Source organism: Crocuta crocuta, unplaced genomic scaffold (assembly GCF_008692635.1).
Source record: "Crocuta crocuta isolate KB4526 unplaced genomic scaffold, BGI_CrCroc_1.0 scaffold147, whole genome shotgun sequence".
NCBI classification, from domain to species: Eukaryota; Metazoa; Chordata; class Mammalia; order Carnivora; family Hyaenidae; genus Crocuta; species Crocuta crocuta.
Genome location: NW_027532594.1, coordinates 6,132,665 through 6,153,042, shown reverse-complemented (window position 1 = coordinate 6,153,042; position 20,378 = coordinate 6,132,665). Strand labels below are relative to the sequence as shown.

General features: G+C 36.6%; 1 protein-coding gene across 1 annotated transcript in view; it reads right to left on the bottom strand.

Annotated features, from left to right (window-relative positions):
* Positions 1-1,949: 1,949 nt before the first annotated feature.
* CDC40 (cell division cycle 40) overlaps positions 1,950-20,378 on the bottom strand; it is a 58,031-nt gene continuing 39,602 nt past the window's right edge. The window contains exons 10-15 of the mRNA XM_077780015.1: positions 18,485-18,586; positions 17,412-17,527; positions 17,033-17,166; positions 6,622-6,698; positions 4,965-5,109; positions 1,950-3,974 (exon numbers count right to left, since the gene is read on the bottom strand). Coding sequence (XP_077636141.1) covers positions 3,797-3,974; positions 4,965-5,109; positions 6,622-6,698; positions 17,033-17,166; positions 17,412-17,527; positions 18,485-18,586 — 752 coding nt within the window. The 3' untranslated portion in view covers positions 1,950-3,796. The remainder of the gene's footprint in view (positions 3,975-4,964; positions 5,110-6,621; positions 6,699-17,032; positions 17,167-17,411; positions 17,528-18,484; positions 18,587-20,378) is intronic.

The window sequence follows — 20,378 nt, the reverse complement described above, 5'->3', positions numbered from 1 at the left end:
TGTACGTTCTTAACATTTTTTGAGTAGTTTGAACCTTAGAAGATGAAGCAGTAAAGTTGCATTTTTGAACCACGTAAAAAGTGGTGTTAGATTTGTATGTGTAGCATGGGCAGCCATCAGCCACAGTGTTGCTGTGAGCCCTTAGAATGTGGCCAATGTGACTGAGGAACTGCATCTTAAATTGTATTTACTTTTAATTATTTAACTTATATTTAAAAACTTATACCTGATTCGATTATTAGGAGACTCTATTGGCAACAGCTTGGGCTTGTAAATCAACTTGATATAAAATGGGTAAAATATTTCATGAATATTTAGGGTCTGAATGGAGATGGGCTGTGAAGTATAAAATATACACCAGATTTCAAAGACTTAGTATGAGAAAAGTAAATATTTATTTAAGAAATAATCAAATGTTGAAATAATACCTTGGATATATTACATTAAGTAAAATATATTATTAAAATTAATATCTCCTGTTTTTTTTTAATGTGGCCATAGAAAGTTAAAAATTACACACATGAAAAAAAATTACACGGCCTACATTTTTCTGTTCAACAGCACAGTACTGGGACATGTACGTAAAAAATGCTTGAGATTTGAGTTAGTCCCTCAGACCTCAAATGCTGAAGGGTGGAGAGTAGGATGTGGAGAGCTAAAAAAAAATTCATCTGAAGCTTGTGACTGCAGTTACAGGAGACTGTACCAGCAAAGGAATTCTCTGTCACTAAAAACTAAAGCCACTCTAAGGACTCTGGCTGCAAGTTGTGACTTCTTTTCCCTTAGGTTCCAGATAAAATTGTGGTGTTTAGATGGAGAAAGTGGCTTCTACAATTATTAAAGTGATTATGAACATGGAAAGTATACACAGAAATATAGAAAATGTATATACACGTATTCACACACACGTCTTTGTTTTTGGTTAACAAAATTCCTCTTGAGTTTACCTTGTTTCTGAAATACTCAAGATAAACTCAGACTTTATATCAGTGGTTCTCATCCTCAGTGTACCTGCCTGTCAACTGGGGACCTTACCACAAGTGCTGAGTTTGATCCAGTGAAGGATATATACTATGAGGATACAAAAATATGAGTATGTGAATGAACATATATGTATATATGTTCACTGGCTCCTCCAACTAACCTCCATTTTCTTCTCCTCTGCATCTCAGTGGGCACCACCATCTCGTGATTCTGCTACAGCTGGTTCTCAGTCCACTCTGAGAAACACTTTTTTTCAAGGAGAGCCTCTGTAATCAATGCTGGTGTTGCAGTCCTTATGGCTGTCGTCTGAGGGTTTAAGATTTCACCATTACCGTTTTCCTCCCCATAATTTATAAACATGCTAAGGACATCAGGCAGCCTCACAGCACATCATCAAGAATCACTATAGTTTTTTTAGAAGCGCCGGTTTGATGCTGTTCCCCATTCTTTATCTTAGGGCAAAACGTTCCCAGCTTGTGCTTCAGTATTTAAATGTTCATTTGATTAAAACTTTCAGTAAAGCAGCACTTTTATTCTAACCTTTAGGAAGGAAATCTGTCCTGGGTCTGATAAAAAGGTTGCAGTGAGGCAAAGGGGCCAGAAGGTAAGCGCTTAATTTCAGTAACCACGTGGTCTTAGGCTTTTTGAAGCTGGACAAGAGACCCACTCATCTGTGTACTCTGAAACAGGTGCAGCCATGACTCAGTGTTACCACTTAGATGCGTAAATATGGAATGCGTTAAACTTAATCTATGTGCTCTCAGCGCACTGCCCTGTATTTTTGTTAGGTAACTATAATGAACTTGTTAATATTCCATATTAAAATACCATCCCCTACCTCTAACGCGTCATGTCTCCCCATAAAATAAAAATGACCCATTACAATCTCCAAATGGTTTAATCTGTTGTCCCTCAACAGAGTTGAGACTTAAAACTGAGAATGAAAATTTTGATAACACTTTCTACAAAAATGCTTTATTTAAAAATACGATCTTTTTAAAAAAAGAGACAACTTTTATATACAGTTACTTAGTTTAGGAACAGTCAAAAACACAATAAAATAAACCCAGATTTAGAAATTATGATTTGTAACATATACAATACTGACGCTGGGTGAGATCAAAGTTTAAATGTATGATTAATCTTTTTGTCCCATCACATTTCAGTAATTCACATTTGTTAAAACCAGTGGCTTGGGACTAAAGAAAAGGTCTCGCGTGAATTCCTTCCTCTTCAGGGAACGGCGGCCACCCTTCCTGGCAGATACAGAAAGGCAGCGGCCAGGCAGTGTAATCTTATTTCTTTGAGTGTCTGTGCGTCCCAAAATAACAAGTCTCCCATTTTTATTCTCTTTTTCCATTTTCTTCTTTGGGATTTATTTATGTCTGGCTCTAGTGCCAGGTCATCAATTCCAGGCCTTTTTAAAAATGGAAGTTCTACGCACAAGGAGCATGAATGGCTATTGATAGCACAGGACTCAGAGCTAATGCCCTTAGGATATCAACATTCAACATGATTTTGGTCTCCACATCAGCAGTCCGAGCCACTATGAACCAATCTTTTTAAGCATGGTACTGAAATATTTCAAAGCACATTCAAATATCTTACAGATATTTTTTAATAAACCAGAAGAAATGGCTTGTCACCCAAAGCGCTATTAGCTACTGTATTCAAGAGGCTATCTTGATGCCACAATCTGAAAGTTGTTTTTTTTTTTTTTAAACTAACCACAGTGATTGCTTCTCAAACTAGGGAACCCTAGCCATCTTCCTGGAGTATCACTTTTACTCAAAGTATCAATTTAACTTCTTTCCATTTGGAAAACATTTTTCCAGTCTTAAAAAGTTGTTGAATATATCCACAAGCAAAATCAGAATAATTTTAAAGATAAAACATACAACTTCAAAGAAATGACAAGGTGACATTTTTCGACAATGCCCTCATACCCTATCTCCTATGAGGAGTATTTCAGTAGTAACATCTATGAACCAATGACCTAGAGGACCCTGATTTATGAAAGTGTAGCCAGATCCTTACAGAGAGTAAATACAAATAAAATTCAAAGTCTTCACTCATCCTCTTGAGTTTCACCTTCAAAAATAACATAATTCTCTGATTATATATAGTCCTGTCTGTACTGATCAGGAAGAAAGCCAAGGAAAAAACTCTGGTTTATTTTCCACGGTTTAATAATTAGAGGAATATCTGCAGTCAGAGAAGATTGCTGGCTTACAAGTAAATGTACAATATATGCCATAAAAAATAGCAGAACTCCTGAATCCAAAAGATTTGAACATGACCCACCAAAAATAATGGAAACAGTAATTGTGGGTGGTTTTATCCTTCTTTCAGATTCACATTAAATTACATCATTCCTGTTCCTTACTTCCCTTTTTGTTGAAGAGGCAAACATACGGTGCTTTTCAGAATTATTTGTCGTTAATTATATTACCTCCTTTAAAAACTCCAAAGCCACCAAGGACTCTTCCTCAATTCCAAAGAGATCTTTTCAGTATATCAAGGGGGTAAACCCCGACTGCCTGCCAACAATTACCACTCACCAAATGGAAAGTCAATGGTCATTCTTTGTATATATAAATAACATCTACAAAGAACAAAATGAAATTGCCAGTGAAATTATATGAGACAAGTTTACAAAAAAAATTGTTTTTTAAAACAATGGGTCAACTTCATAAGGCCATGTAAGGAAATCATAATTTGTAAATCAAGTTGTCATCCAACACATTTAATATTTAAATATAGTTAAATATGACATTGGATCAAAAATGACCCTCGATAAGGATTCATCTCATTAATCCCACAATTTAATGAGACCATCCCAACCACATGTGATGACTTTAGAGGTTTCATGAGGGTGCCACACTGCCCCGATGCACACTTTATCATGAGCTTTAAATCGACTGTAGAGTTTTGTGGTCTTCCAGTCCCAGATATTCAATTTTCCATTTCCATCTCCTGAAATCACATAGCTAGAATAGGAAGGAAAAGAAATTCAAATTATTCAAAGACCTTAAAGTGGATAAGGAACAGAGAAAGTGTTTATCCTTTTCCCTGTAACCTTAAAAAAAGTCAATATGAATATACAATACTCAGTGAGAATAACAAGGTAGGGAATAAACAGTCTAGAATTTAAACTTCTACTAAAAGAATCTCCCCATTGAGCTATCAACCCATGAATAAAAATTTATTAACTTGGAAGACTGGGAAACCCAAGGGCCACAATAAATGCAGTATTAAATCACTCTCTAGACAGTCAGCAACAGTGAGGGGAACCAGCTTCACAAAGAGCCAGCAAACACCCCTTCTACCATAGTCAGACTCAACCACCTTCATAGTTATTTTCTGGCTCCAACATCTTTTGAAAATGTCTAAGACTGACTCAGAGGTAGGAATCTAAGGTACACTTCCCAGCCTAAACCTACAAGGTTACAGAGATTTCTGAATTACTTATATCTATATATTTTAGCTGAGAATAGGGGAATGGATGCAGAGTTTCACTCATAGAGAGGCTCTATCTGGGCTCCACAAATCCAGTGCGGCCTAGAAATAGTCAAGGGCCGGATTTCAGGTTTCAACACAAAAGCTGCAGTGAGGTTGTTCGTGTCAACACTGTGATACAGAATTCTGCTGGTGTTCAATCACAGCAGTAGAGCCATTACAGTCTGCCTTGCCTTGTTAGAAGAGCAGAGAGAAAATACGGCATTGCCTGTGTAAACAGGAATTTATGATGTGGTTAAAGGGCACAGGACCAAGCAGTAGAAGGAGACACACTGCAGAACTTAAAAAAGCCAAATGTAGTTTTCGTAACGTGTTCCTGCCTTTCCAGGAGGCACTGTGACAGACTGCACAGTTCTCATACAATTACATAGGCAAGAGGGATTTTTAAAGTGTTATTACTTGTACAACAGTAGTTTATATCATCATATTTGAATATGAGAACACAGGAGATTTCAACTTACCTCATGTCTGGTGAAAAGTCCACCTGACAAGCATAACCTGCTACCATATGGCCCTTAAAAATTTTTTTCTTATTTAGTCTAAATCTGTTCTGTGCTCCAAAAATTAAGATTTGGTTGTCCATTGATTGGCATGCTAGCCATTTCCCTGTAAATTCAAGAAATGGGACATTTTAGAGCAAGACCAAAAATTCTAAAAAGACTTTAAATATCTTCAGACATTAATATTCTCTTGTTACCAACTACTTTACAATAATAGGAAAATGAATTTACTATACTATCTATAGAGTATTATAAATGTGTTGCTGACAAGAGGGATTTATATATAAAGTAATGGATTTTGTGCATATAATCCCGTATCATTAAGCACTCTCCATACAAAAGCTCTTTTTGCTTACGTAAGGATATACAGAAATTCTGAGTTTAGCATGAACAGGACTCAAGTAAAATTTTATGAAATTAAATTAATTTGAAGTACAACAGAACCATGAGGGAAAAGAGAATTATCTATGTTAATTATGGAAAAAGCAAAGATTACCTCTAGGTGAGAAAACCTAGGATTATTAAATAAAACTATTCAAAAAAGATACATCACCAAAAAACCACAGTAACTGTATTGAAAGGCCAAATTGCATTTATCTACCCAAGATTCACCAAAGCCTCGAGAGCCTAAACTGTGGGATCTTTTTGCATCCTATGGTACTTGCAGACATTATTAACTGAGGAAGTGCTCCTAACAGACATTATTAACTGAGGAAGTGCTCCTAACAGTATTCAGTCTGAGAGAGTAAACAGCCTCGTTCTGGGCACAATGTTTGCAATGGGTAGTTTAAAAACACACGACATAAGATGCAGATACAAAGGGACAAATGTGATGAAGTATACAGTATGATGATTATCAAAATAGATAGAACTCAGGTTGCCCTTCTTCTAAAAATCATAGGGCATTTGACAAAAAGGATCACTGATTTGCTGGTGGCAGAATCCTTGATGGAACCACGAACTATTTCTTGCCTCTTTCTTTTTTCTTGTTCCTCACTCACAGGTGCTATGTGAGTTAGTGGTGATGTGATGACAGTGTTGCCCCAACATCAGACCCTCTACTTTAGTACCCTCATGTAAAGCTATAATTACATCAGTAAACTGTCACAGTATATCTGTAGTACAAATTACCCTGCACTTACAAGGCAATGCATTATTGCATAGAAAACAGTATTAGATGGATTTATCTTTTTTTAATTTTGCCTGAGAAAATCTTTTATGGTAAATTGCTAAAGTGTTTTTATTATGGGGAAACCAGATCAAAATTTTCTATCCCTTGAAAGAGAAAGAACTCAAATCACTAAATGAACATGATTCTGTCGGAAGGAGAATTATTTCAAAAAAACAAACAACCTGATCCTCAGATGGAAATACTTGGATTGTTCAATGTTAGATGCAATTCAGTTTGTTTATTTTTTTTTTTTTTAAAACAAGAGAATGGGTGAGGTGACTCACTTATGAAAACCAGTGATTATTTCTAATTTTGAAAAGGTTTCCTTATACAAATATGGCACTGTGACAGACTTGCCCTAGGAGGGAATGGCCAAGTTCTTTGAATATGGAAATCACACTTTGTCTTACAGGCTCATTTAAAAACACATTCTACCCACTAACTCACCATTTGGAGACAAAGTCACTGCGGGCATCGAGTGCATACTGGGCTCTGCTATGTACTTGAAATCCACAGGGATATCCCTAAAATCGAAAAACAGCTGATCAGAATAAGTCATTTTTAAAAAGTACCTTTAGAAGAATTGTCCTTGAAACTAAAGAGATATTCTTGAAATTATATATTTAATAAAACCTTTCGTGAAACTTCCTGGGTGGAAGGAAAATCACAAAGTGGCATCCTGTTGCTTATTACAGATCTTTCACTTCACACGTGCCTTTCCGTGAGAATTATAACGGTGTTGGTGGTTTTCCAATTCTATTTGACTTAAACTTTGAGCTTTATGTTAGAAAAAAATCTGTGACTAAAGTTCTTTAACAAGGAGTTCATCTCAAAATGCACCATGGTAGGCAGAGGCAAAATGCCCGAGGCCAACCTACAGGGAGGCATCCTTATTCAACCTGCCAGTCAGGCCTGGACTTGCTACTTGGCAGGCAAGTGAGAGTGTGAAAGAGCCTTGAGCGATGCATGTGGCTGTTAGGCGAAGCTGTGTGGGGATCTGCGAGCAGGCGGAGCCCATCTAGAAGTAATGAGATTTCGGCATGGGTAAGGGCGATCAGGGTTTGGTATCTGGACATCTTCTATTCAGTTTACATGTGAAGGATTCTAGATGTGTATGGTGCAGGGGGAAAATGCATTAAGTAAATTCTTATGTGAGTGATACGAAGGATAAAACAAGAACAACAAAAATCCCAAACTAGTCACCCAGATCTAGAATCCTGACAATTTCCATATGCCTTTTTGTTTTTAATATTCTCCCTGATAAGAAATTCTTTAGTAATAGTGAAGGATTTTGGTCTCGTTGCTTTTCATGAGTGACCAGAAATGTTTTTTTACAGAATAATGTGTGGAAAATGTAGTCTGAAGAATAACATAGAATATAAAGCAGCAATATCAATTTTTAACTATGGTTCAAGTTCCAAAACTTTAACTGGAAAATAATAATAACTGTAAGAATAATTTCCTTTTATGTAAGGATTTTCATTACCCATCTATCTACCCATCCAGAAGAAGCAAACGATTAGAAAAAATTTCTATGGAGGGGGGAGATGCCTGGGTGGCTCAGTCGGTTAAGTGTCTGACTATTGGTTTTGGCTCAGGTCATGATCTAAAGGTTTGTGAGTTCGAGTCCTACATTGGGCTCCGTGCTGACAATGCGGAGCCTGCTTGGGATTCTCTTGCTCCTTTTCTCTCTGCCCCTCCCCACCTTGCTCTGTCTCTTTCTCAAAAAAAAAAAAACTTAAAAGAAAAAACTTCTAGGAGGGTCTTGATTAAAAGAAAACATTTTTAGGTGTAACCTGAGGAATAATATCATATATCAAATTTCTAATGCTTTCTACCAATAAGAAGTGACATTTTAAAATAACCCAAATGTATTAAAAAGAACCTCAGTCTGAAAAAGGCTCAACCATGTGTCATGATCTTGCGGTTTGTGAGTTTGAGCCCTGGATCAGACTCTGTGCTGGCAGCTCAGAACCTGGAACCTGCTTCAGTATCTGTGTCTCCCTCTCTCTCTCTGCCCCTGCCCCGCTCACTCTCTCTCTCAAAAATAAATCAACATTAAAAAAATTTTTTTAAAAAGCTCAACCATCTGACCGTCCTCATATAAAATTATTAGCCAAAAATCATCAGTAACATAGATTAAAATGTAAGAGCATTTCTAAATTAAATTAACCATAGTCTAGGTTCAGATCAATCAATGTTTTACTAAAAGTAAACCAAAAAAATGTATGTAGCTTCCTTCTTTCAAGGCGTCTTGGTACAATGAGCTGTAGAATAAAAAAGGAGTCTCCATGCTCTGTGGACTTCATTATTGCTAGTAAAAATGCCTGCTAGGCATAGTTATATTTGATAAACACAACCCTATTTTCTAATTAGAAACTGTAATTCAGTGTAATAAGCTAGTAACTTACATCTTACAAATAATCTTCAGTCTGGAAATGATATCATTGAAAAGCCCTTAACAAAATCCTATAAAATTTTTAAAGATAAACAGTTGGATCAACCTCTGTCAAATTTTCTTCTAAAAACATTTTAACAAAATAAATACCTTTGGGAGAAAACATGTCTCTGACACCTCATCCATTTATCAATTAGTATACCACAGGCTGCTCAATATGTAATTATAATCTCTTATTCTCCTTTAAAACTGTGTACTAGTCTTACTAATACAGTATTGTTTAAGAAAACCAAGTTTCCTTTAGTTTGTTTGCTTCTATCAAGGTGCTACTCTTGGCAGGTTTAGGGTGTACAAGTTTAGCAAACAACACCTGTCTGAGAGCCCTAGTAGCAGTAATTTTCCTACTGGTGGGATCAGTTCTCCTTTGAGGTGGTCAGGACCTCCCTTCCTCTCCCAAGCAAGTTGCCAGTTATACTAGTAACTGCCTTTCAGGGACAGTTGTATGGGGTGAAGGATATTTCCAGGGATCCTGAGGTGGTTTTGCTTCCTCCTTGTGTTTATAGCAAGACTGATCCTCACTTTCATTTCTTTCCAACTAATCAAACTGGATGCAAGTTATCTTCTTCTCTACCCACCAGATCTTCTTTCATCTAACTATCCAGCCATATAATTAATTCAGGTTCTGGGTGTTTTATGTAAGCCTCAGGGCATCCACAAGGGAAAAAGCCTCTAACAGATACACAAAAGATAAAGAGAAAGAAATCAAAGCATACTACTATATAAAATCATCAAATCACAAAGGAAGAGAGGAAGAGAGAAAGGAATTAAGGAACTATAAACAGCCAGAAAACAATGAACAAAATGGTACTGGTAAGTCCATACCTATCAATAATTACTTTAAATGTAAATGGATACAAGAGATATATTCAGCTAAACTTAGCTGAATGGATAAAACAAAACAAACAAAGGAAAAAACAAGACCCAACTCTATATTGTATATAAGGACAAAACAGATGGAGAGTGAAAGGATGGAAAATATATTCCATGCAAATGGAAATCAAAAGAAAGCAGGGGTAGCTGCTCTACTTGTACGAAACAAAATAGACTTTAAGCCAAAAGCTGAAGTAGTAGAAAGGTCATTATATAATAATAAAGGGGTCAATTCCTCAAGAAGATGTAACAAATATAAATACATATATTCCCTACATCAGAGCACCTAAATATATAAAGCAAACATTAACAGATCTGAAGGGGAAAATAGATAGCAATACGGTAATAGCAGGGGACTTCAGTACCTTAGTGTCAACAATAGATAGATCATCCAGACAGAAAGTCAATATGGAAACATTGCACTTAAATGACATATTAGGCCAGACAGACTCAACTGACTTATACAGAACACTGCACCCAACAGCAACAGAATATACATTCTTCTCAAGTGCACGTGAAATACTCTCCAGGAAAGATCATCTATTAGTCCACAAAAGAGTCGTAATATCTTTAAGAAGACCGAAACTGTTATCATGCATCTTTTCTTTTCTTTTTTTTTAAAATTTTAATGTTTATTCATTTTTTGAGAGACAGAGACAGAGCACGAGCAGGGGAGGGACAGAGAGAGAGGGAGACATAGAATCCGAAGCAGGCTCCAGGCTCTGAGCTGGNGCTTCCTCCTTGTGTTTATAGCAAGACTGATCCTCACTTTCATTTCTTTCCAACTAATCAAACTGGATGCAAGTTATCTTCTTCTCTACCCACCAGATCTTCTTTCATCTAACTATCCAGCCATATAATTAATTCAGGTTCTGGGTGTTTTATGTAAGCCTCAGGGCATCCACAAGGGAAAAAGCCTCTAACAGATACACAAAAGATAAAGAGAAAGAAATCAAAGCATACTACTATATAAAATCATCAAATCACAAAGGAAGAGAGGAAGAGAGAAAGGAATTAAGGAACTATAAACAGCCAGAAAACAATGAACAAAATGGTACTGGTAAGTCCATACCTATCAATAATTACTTTAAATGTAAATGGATACAAGAGATATATTCAGCTAAACTTAGCTGAATGGATAAAACAAAACAAACAAAGGAAAAAACAAGACCCAACTCTATATTGTATATAAGGACAAAACAGATGGAGAGTGAAAGGATGGAAAATATATTCCATGCAAATGGAAATCAAAAGAAAGCAGGGGTAGCTGCTCTACTTGTACGAAACAAAATAGACTTTAAGCCAAAAGCTGAAGTAGTAGAAAGGTCATTATATAATAATAAAGGGGTCAATTCCTCAAGAAGATGTAACAAATATAAATACATATATTCCCTACATCAGAGCACCTAAATATATAAAGCAAACATTAACAGATCTGAAGGGGAAAATAGATAGCAATACGGTAATAGCAGGGGACTTCAGTACCTTAGTGTCAACAATAGATAGATCATCCAGACAGAAAGTCAATATGGAAACATTGCACTTAAATGACATATTAGGCCAGACAGACTCAACTGACTTATACAGAACACTGCACCCAACAGCAACAGAATATACATTCTTCTCAAGTGCACGTGAAATACTCTCCAGGAAAGATCATCTATTAGTCCACAAAAGAGTCGTAATATCTTTAAGAAGACCGAAACTGTTATCATGCATCTTTTCTTTTCTTTTTTTTTAAAATTTTAATGTTTATTCATTTTTTGAGAGACAGAGACAGAGCACGAGCAGGGGAGGGACAGAGAGAGAGGGAGACATAGAATCCGAAGCAGGCTCCAGGCTCTGAGCTGGCTGTCAGCACTGATCCCGATGCGGGGCTCGAACCCACAAACTATGAGATCATGACCTGAGCCGAAGTCAGTTGCTTAACTGACTGAGCCACCCAGGCACCCCTACCATGCATCTTTTCTAACCACTATGGTATGAAGCTGGAAATCAAATACAAGAAAACTGGAAAATGTAAAAGTATGTGGAGATTAACAACATGCTACTAAACAAAACACAAGTCAAAGATGTAATCAAAAGGGAAATCAAAACTATCCTGAGACAAATGAAAATAGAAAAACAACATACCAAAACTTATGGGATATGGCAAAAGCCAGAGGGAAGTTTATATTGAAAAACACCTACATTAAGCAAGAAGAATCTCAAATAAACAATTAAACTTTACACTTGAAGGAACTGGGAAAAGAACAACCTATGTCCAAGTTAGCAGAAAGACGAAAATAACAAAGATCAGAGAGGAAGTACATGAAATAGAGACTAAAAAGATAACAGAAAAGATCAATGAAACTAAGAGCTGTGTTTTTGAAAAAGAAACAAAATCGCCATTTAGCTAAGCTAAGAAAAAAAAAGAAAAACTCAAAAACAGAAATGAAAGAGACATTACAGCTGATAATAGAGAAACACTAAGGATCATGAGAAACTACTATGAACAATTATATACCAACAAATTAGAAAACCTAGAAGAAATGGATAAATTCCTAGGAACATGCAATTTACCAAGACTGAATCATGAAGAAATAGAAAATCTGAACATGACTATAAGGATATTGAAGCAGTAATCAATAATCACCCAACAACAACAAAAGTTCAGGACCAGATGGCTTCACTGGTGAGTTACACCAAACATTTAAAGAAGAATTAATATTAATCCTTTTCAAACTCTTTCAAAAAATAGAGGAGAATTCTTCAAAATTGATTTTATAAGGCCAATATTACGCTGATACCAAAGCCAGACAAGGACACTACAAGAAAAGAAAATTAGAGGCCAACATCCCTGATAAAAATAGATGCAAAAATACTCAATAAGTTTTAGCAGACTGAATTCAACAGTACATTAAGGAAATCATATAACATGATCAAGTGGCATTTATTCTTGAGATGCAACGATGATCAACATATGCAAATCAATAAATGAGATACAAAAATGAAGGCTAAAAATTATATAATCTCAATAAATGCAAAAAAATTTCAAAATGCAACATCCTTTCATAATAGAAAGTCACAATAAACTGGGTATATATGAAAGATACCCATGTGTGGCAAGACCACAGCTAACATCACACTTAACTGTAAAAGGCTGAAAGCTTTTCCTCTAAGATCAGGAAGGGTGTCTCCTCTAACCACTTCTATTCAACATGATAGTATTAGGAATCCTAGTCAGAGCAATCAGGCAAGAAGAAAAAGGCATCCAAGTCAAAAAGAAGTAAAATGTCTCTGCAAATGGCATATTATATATAGAAAATCTAATGACTTCACAAAAACCACTGTTAGAACTAATACATGATTCAGTGAAGTTGCAAGATACAAACTTAATATTCAAACACCAGTTGCATTTCTAGGCAATAACAATGAGCTACTGGAAAAATAAATTGAGAAAAACAATCCCATTTATAGTAGCATCAAAAAACAAGAAAATACTTAGGAATAAAGTTAACCAAGAAGGTAAAAGATCTGTACATTGAAAAATATAAAACTTTGATGAAAGAAACTGAAGATGACATAGATAAGTGGAAAGATATTGCACGTTCATGGATCTGAAGGATTAACATTGTTAAAATGTCCACAATACCCAAATCAGTCTATAGATCTGATTCCATATCTACTAAAATTCCAATGACATTTTTGACAGAATTAGAACAACAATCCTTAAACTGTATGGAACCACAAAAGACTCTAAAGAAGTCCTGAGAAAGAATAAAGCTGGAGGCATCGAACTTCCTGATTTTAACTATAATATAAAGCTATAGTAATCAAAACAGAAATGGTATTGGTGTAAAAACAGACACACATAGCAAATGGGACCGAACAGAGAGCCCAGAACTAAATTCATGCATATATAAACAACTAATTTTTGACACAGGAGCATAAAATATACAATGGAGTAAGTATAGTCTCTTCAATAAACGGTGCTGGGAAAACCTGATATTGACATGCATGAAAATGAAACAGGACCCCTGTCTTACACTGCACATAAAAATCAAGTCAAAATGGATTGAAGACTTGAACATAAGACCTGAAACTCCTGGAAGGAAACATAGGAGATAAGCTCCTGGATATTGGTCTTTGCAAATATTTTCTGGATTAGACACCTTAAGCCAGGCAACAAAAACAAAAATAAACAGGTGGGACAACCTCAAAGTAAAAAGCTTCTGTACAGTAAAGAAAACCGTCAACAAAATGCAAAGGCAATGTAAGGAGTGGGCAGAAAATATTTGCAAACCATATATCCAATTACGGGCAACATCCAAAATATATAAGGAACTTGTACAACTATTATCAAAAATCCAAATAACCCAGTTAAAAATTGGGCAAAGGACCTGAAGAGACACTTTCCCACAGAAGACATACAAATGGCCAACAGGTACAGGAAAGTGCTCAACAGCACTCATCATCAGGGAAATGCAAATCAAAGCCATAATGAGACATCACCTTACACGTTAGGATGGCTATTGGCAAAAAGGCAAGAAACAACAAATGCTGTTGAGGGTGTGGAGAAAAGGGAACCCTTGTACACTGTTGGTGGAAATGTAAACTGGTACATATAGCTACTATGGGAAACAGTATGGAGATTCCTCAAGAAATTTAAAATGATCCATCAGTCCTACTTCTGGGTATATATCCAAAGGAAATGAAATCACTATCCTGAAGAGATTATTTGTACTCTCATGTTCAATGCAGCATTATTCACAATAGCCAAGGTATGGAAACAACCTAAGTGTGAAAGAATGGATAAGAAAAATGTGGTATTTACATGTATGACATTCAGCCTATAAAAAGGGGAATGCTGTCATTTGCAACAACATGGATGAACCTGGATGGCGTTATGCTAAGTGAAATAGGCCAGAAAGGAAAGACAATTACTACATCTTATCACTTATATGTGCAATCTTAAAAGAAAAAAAAGTCAAACTCATAGAAACTAAGTAGGCTGGTGGCTGCCAGAGGCTTCGATCGGGGTAGGGAAATACATGGTAAAAGGGTACAAACTTAGTTGTAAGATGAATAGGTCTGAGAATCTAATGTATAACATGGTGACTGTACTTATAAGACCGTATTGTATAATTAAAATTTGCTAAGAAAGCAGACAGAATCTAAGTGTTCTTACCAAACAAAAAAGGTAAATATTGAAATACTGTAAAGTAGAAGATGAGCTAACTTGGTAGGAATCCTTTCACAGTGGATACATATATTAAATCATTATGTTATAAACTTTAAATATCTTACAAATTTATTTGTCAGTTATACCTTAATAGAGCTGGAAAGAAACCCTTAAGCTTTGTAATCAGCTTAATACAAGTTTGAATTCTGGCCTTTCATGTATCATGAAACCTGAGGCAAATTGCTTAACCTATTAACTAGTTTCCTCATCTATGAAACAGGGATAGCAAATATATCTATCTCAGAAGACTACTTTGCACATGAAATGAGAGTTCACATAACATGCTTAGGATGCTTGGCACACAGAAAGGACTCAACAGATACAGCAACATTAACGACTCCCTTTAGATACTCAGTGCATATGGCGTGCCAGGCACTGTGCTGGCGCTGGGGACACACTGCAAGCATGGCTGACACATTGTCAGGAAAGAGGAACAAATATGCAAGCACTGGAAAGCACTGGGAAGATGCTGTGTGGGATCACAAACAGGAGACGCCTATCCTTATGTGAGGATTGGTAAGGAAGGCTCCAGTAGCAAACGGGGATTAAACTGAGTTTGTCTAAAGGATGTCATCATTTATGGTGAAACAGTATGATTCTCAGGAGTATTTCTTCAGCTCTGAGAAGGGAAAACAAGACACATGCTGACATCACCCCTCAATTTAATCAAAATATTTTGCTGACCAATGCTCTCATTTAGAAAAGACACACGAGTGTTCTTGGAGCCATGCAACCAGTGCATCATTTAAATCTTTACCAATTTCTTTTAAACCGTTCCACATTTTAAAACAGAGCTGAAATACTGTCTGAAGATAGAAACATCTGAAAGCTTAAGTATAATCAAACTGTTAAAGCATATAAACAAAACAAGTACATGTATATGTTTATGCTTTGGAGTACTGTGCAAGTAGTCTAAAGCAGCTCATATAAACCTTGGTGTCCATATCAGATTCGGTGCATGTAACATCATTTCTGAAGGAAGAGAGATCTTAGTTATAAGACAGTCTCAAAGCATGGACTTGAAGGATGACATAAAAACTATACATAAAGGAGAAAGTCAGCTCCTCATGAACTGGGGTAATTTGTAGGGGTGTACTGGTGCTGAGTGTGGGAGAAATTGCAGTGAAATTACATGAAACCCTCAATTACTCAAAGTTCCCTGACAATGGTTAGGGACCTGCTCAGCTCCCCAAAGGGACTCAGTTTTCAGTTTCAGGAGGAAACTACTGGCTGTAGTTCAGGGCTTCCCATTTCCTAAAGCAGAGCAACTTCTACGGTGAGAAGTCACATTTTTTTTCTTCTTTTTTTTTTTAAAATTTTTTAATGTTTTATTTATTTCTGAGAGAGAGAGAGAGACAGCGTGAGCAGGGAAGGGTCAGAGAGAGAGAGAGACACACAGAATCTGAAGCAGGCTCCAGGCTCTGAGCTGGCTGTCAGCACAGAGCCTGATGCAGGGCTCAAACCCACGAGCTGTGAGATCATGACCTGAGCCGAAGTTGGACGCACAACCGAATGAGCACCCAGGTGCCCCAGAGAAGTCACATTTTCTAGTCCCTGTAAGGCTATAACCACGGTTCAGCTATGCTTCCTGACTATAGAAACAACCTAGGCTCCATCCAAACATTCATTTTAACAAAAGGATTATTATGCAATTCTTGGTAAAGAAATTATAAAACATGACCTACGACGCGGAGTGAAACTAGCTTTAGTATTTCTTGACTTTAGAAAAATATTTTGGTTTTTTGTTTTCCTCTCTGGGAAAGCAACATTAACCAATATAGTCTACAAATAAAACATTTGTTTTTCTACCATTACGGGCTACCATAATGGGTGATGACACGAGGCAATTTTCAGTACTAAATAATCATAATGTAGATGTTTAAAAAATTAAGATATTTTAAGATATTTTCTTTGGCTCTAAGGCCAGGATCTAACACTCAATGCTAGCCATGAACAATATAGTCTAAAAATCTGTGGGCCCTATGTGTCCTCAGTCATTTTACAAAGCACCTAATAAACAATATAAGTCAACACAATATAAATTTGTCGGCAATGTAGGAAAAATAACTCAAAACACATAACCTATGGATAGACTGTCCCAAGACTACTAAAGGTAGCATGTCTAAATTTTTATTTCCATATTCTGGATACTTAAATATTTAAAAGAGTTCGGTTGGCAAGCCAGAGATCACAGTTGTGAAAATCTTCAAATGGTTGCAGATTAGGAGGGCTGGTCTTTCTTTGGCTACAAAGTTTTAAATGGCTTGCTCTTTATATATGAATCAGATTTTCTGACAGAAACTCACCATTCCCAAACTCTGAGGCTCTTGTCGTCAGATGTGCTCACAAATCTCCTATTCTCATCCACGAAAACAATGGTGTTGACAGCTCCCAAATGCCGATCGTACTCCTGAACAATTTCTCCACTTCGAATGTCCCACTGTACATCAGACAAGAGGTAAACACAGAAGTGGAGCAGATTGATGAAAATAAAGAAAGATCAGAACTATGGAAAGTGAAGGAGAAAAAGATCTCTAACATAACATTTTTTACAACTGACTATTTTCTACTAAAAGCAGCGATCCCTGAGAGCAGCAAGCGTTAAACATGTTACTATTCTTTATTCCATCCCCTAATACAACATAAACTGTACAAATCTTACTAAAATACTGTGAGAAGACTTACCTGCACAATCTTTTTATCAGACATACCAGCTACAAAGAGATTTTGCTTATCTTCATCAGGATTGAATTTGACACAATAGGGCACTTTTCGGTTTGTAAATCGTGATATGCACTGTCCTAAAACCAAAGACTCAAGTTAGGGTAGGTAAAATAAACTCTGGGATTAAAAACTAGAGGTCATCTGCTTAATAAATTTTGGGGAAGGACAGCCTGCTTGTTCTTTAGTATAAACTGCGTTGTTCTTTTTCACAGGTTCTTAATGACTAAAAATAATTTTTCAAAAGTAAATCATCAATTGCAGAATAGGTAAAACGATTATGACGTGGAGCCGGAGTTAAGAGCCCCTGTGGGTTAAGAGTATGGGCTTTGGCATTAGACCTTGGTTTAAATCAGTTCATTTACTAGCTGTGTGACTCTGGAAAAGTTACCTCGTTAATCTTCAGTTTCTTCATCTATTATAATGATAAGAATAATTATAGAGATATTTTAAGAATTGAATGCAATACTGGATATAAGTGCACAGCACAATGCCTGGTAAACAGTAAGTTTCAATAAATATTAGCTATTATTATTACCCTTAAAATTCAGTAAGATGAAAGATGGTTATACAAAATCATAGCGGCCACAATGTACTGATGCAATTAATGTTTATGAATATATAAAACCAACTGGCCTGTGGGCCTGTAAACTGACTTACATTTTAATCAATGTGGGCAATTAAATTTAATGTTCTTCAGACATTTATTGTGCTTCTAGTATATGCAATGCCCTGTGCTAGGTGATGGAAGGGAACAAGAAGATCAATTAAATAGTCTATGGAAGATTTCAAATTAGCTTGTCTATCAGCGTGTTTGCTTTATAAATTGTATTTGGTGGAAACAAAATTTCACAGTACAAAAGCAACTTATGTAGTTGATTTTCACCTCTACATTTTGTGGGATTAACTAATAGTAGTATGAGAATCAGCAGTTCTAGATGGCACCATTTGCCACAGAAGACTGCTCACACTGTTTCATTTATCAATGCTAATGTAGAAGTTAAATAAGTATTAGTATTAGTACAAGTGGGTCTTACCTGTCTCAGTGTCCCAGAGCTTCAGATACCTATCATAGGCTGCGCTGAGGAACTGTGTTCCTGCAGTATTAAAGCAGATGTCCCTAACAGCTTTACTGTGACCTAAAGGTAGAGACAATACAAATGGAGGCGAGTTGAAATATCTTCTTTTAAAATACAAACACCATAAGAGAAATAGTATTTTCAAGCCACCCTTTGAGTCAAAATCTCTGGAATCCTATCCCCTGACTTACTGACTCAGACTGAGTTAGGTGTGGGCTTGGGAATGTAGGTGGTTTTATTCCCCCTTCAAAAAGCTCCCTAAGTGTTTCTGATGCATAACATTTAGGTAAGAACCAAGAGAAAAGGGCTTTTTTTTTTTTTAAAGTTGGTCATAGCAATCTTTTAATATGTAATACACATAACTGATGACTAAGCAGTCAAGACTTTAAGGAAACATAACAGGCCAATTATTGCCAACGAAAAAGAAGGGACTAGTGACATGTAGGAGGTTCACTCTCCAGATTACTTACTAAGTGAAACAAAGTGAACTAACCCTCAAGTTTATGGAATCACAGCTCTTCTTCAATAGCTGTAGATTTCTGTGATCACATTACCAAGTTTCATAGAAGTGAATACAGAATCTCAGAGACTAATAAACCTTTTTGAAACAAATATCAACTTCTACTTTGTTTTAAGATAGAATTTTGATAGTAAATTAATTTTAAGGTGCTTTGCTTGGAAATCAATCCTGCCAGACCAGTCAACTCTTGTGAAAGTTACAAGGACAAATACAATGAGGCTAAATGAAAGCAGAAATTTTCCTTTTTTACCACCCCATCATGACCAAGAGTGACAAGTACAGTTGTGCAAAATATGCACTGCACAAGTTGTCAACGATGCACAGCAGCCCTGAACCACCACCACCAGTGAACTAGTCAGGCTATGTGCTACAGTAATTAGGCATTCTTTTCTATGGCAAGAATAGCATCTTCCGAAAGCAGGTAATTTTCAGTTTTCCACTAAAAAACTGTCTGCCAGTGCAGGGGAGACAGATGGGAACCAAAGCCACTAAATTTACAGGAGGGGTTTTTGTTCCCCCGTACACTGCTGAGAGCCTTCCCACAAGTCCCCCTACAGGCTGCTACAGCACCTTGGGCAGTATTTATTTGTGTGGTGAGGCCCTAAAATCATAACAAAGCCTGCAGCACGGACTCCCACTTGAATCTAAAAAGAGAGCCACTACGATTTACACAAATAGTGTTTTAACAATGTACAGTTAAATCTGGAAACATAACCAGCCTTCATATGAAATCTGACAAAGACTGTAAAGAATTCTCTACCAGAAAGCTTTGCCACAAAGCCATTCTCTTTTTGGCCTTATTTTCTCCTTCGAGGAGTTCACTCAATCTTATCCTTTCGTATGTTTCAGCTGTCAATTCCTAACTTCTCTTCAGAGCCCAACATCCGGCTATCTAATTGCTTACTGGACATTTTCATCTCCATGTCCCAAAGGCAGCTCAAATTTAACAAGTGATACCTCATCATTCTCTTGTTTCTGCTCCTGGCAAGTGGCACCACCATGCACCCAGCCAGCCGGAAGGCACCCTAGATTCCTGCTGCATCCTTCTCACTTACATCCAGAACTAAGTCCTCCTGACGTTTAACTCCTGATTGTTTTCCCTCCCTGTGCTCTGCGTTAGTCTTTTCATCTCTAATCCAGACCAATGAAATAAACCTGTAATTCATCTCCTTGCCAGCAGGCCTGCCCCACCAAAACATCTTCCATACTGCCACTGTGATCTCTGTAAACTTCAAATCTGACCAAGTTAATTTCCTGCAAAAGCTGTTTAATGAGTGGCTTTCCGAGGCCCTCTGAATAGATTCTACAGTCTTTTTTTTTTTTTTTTTAATT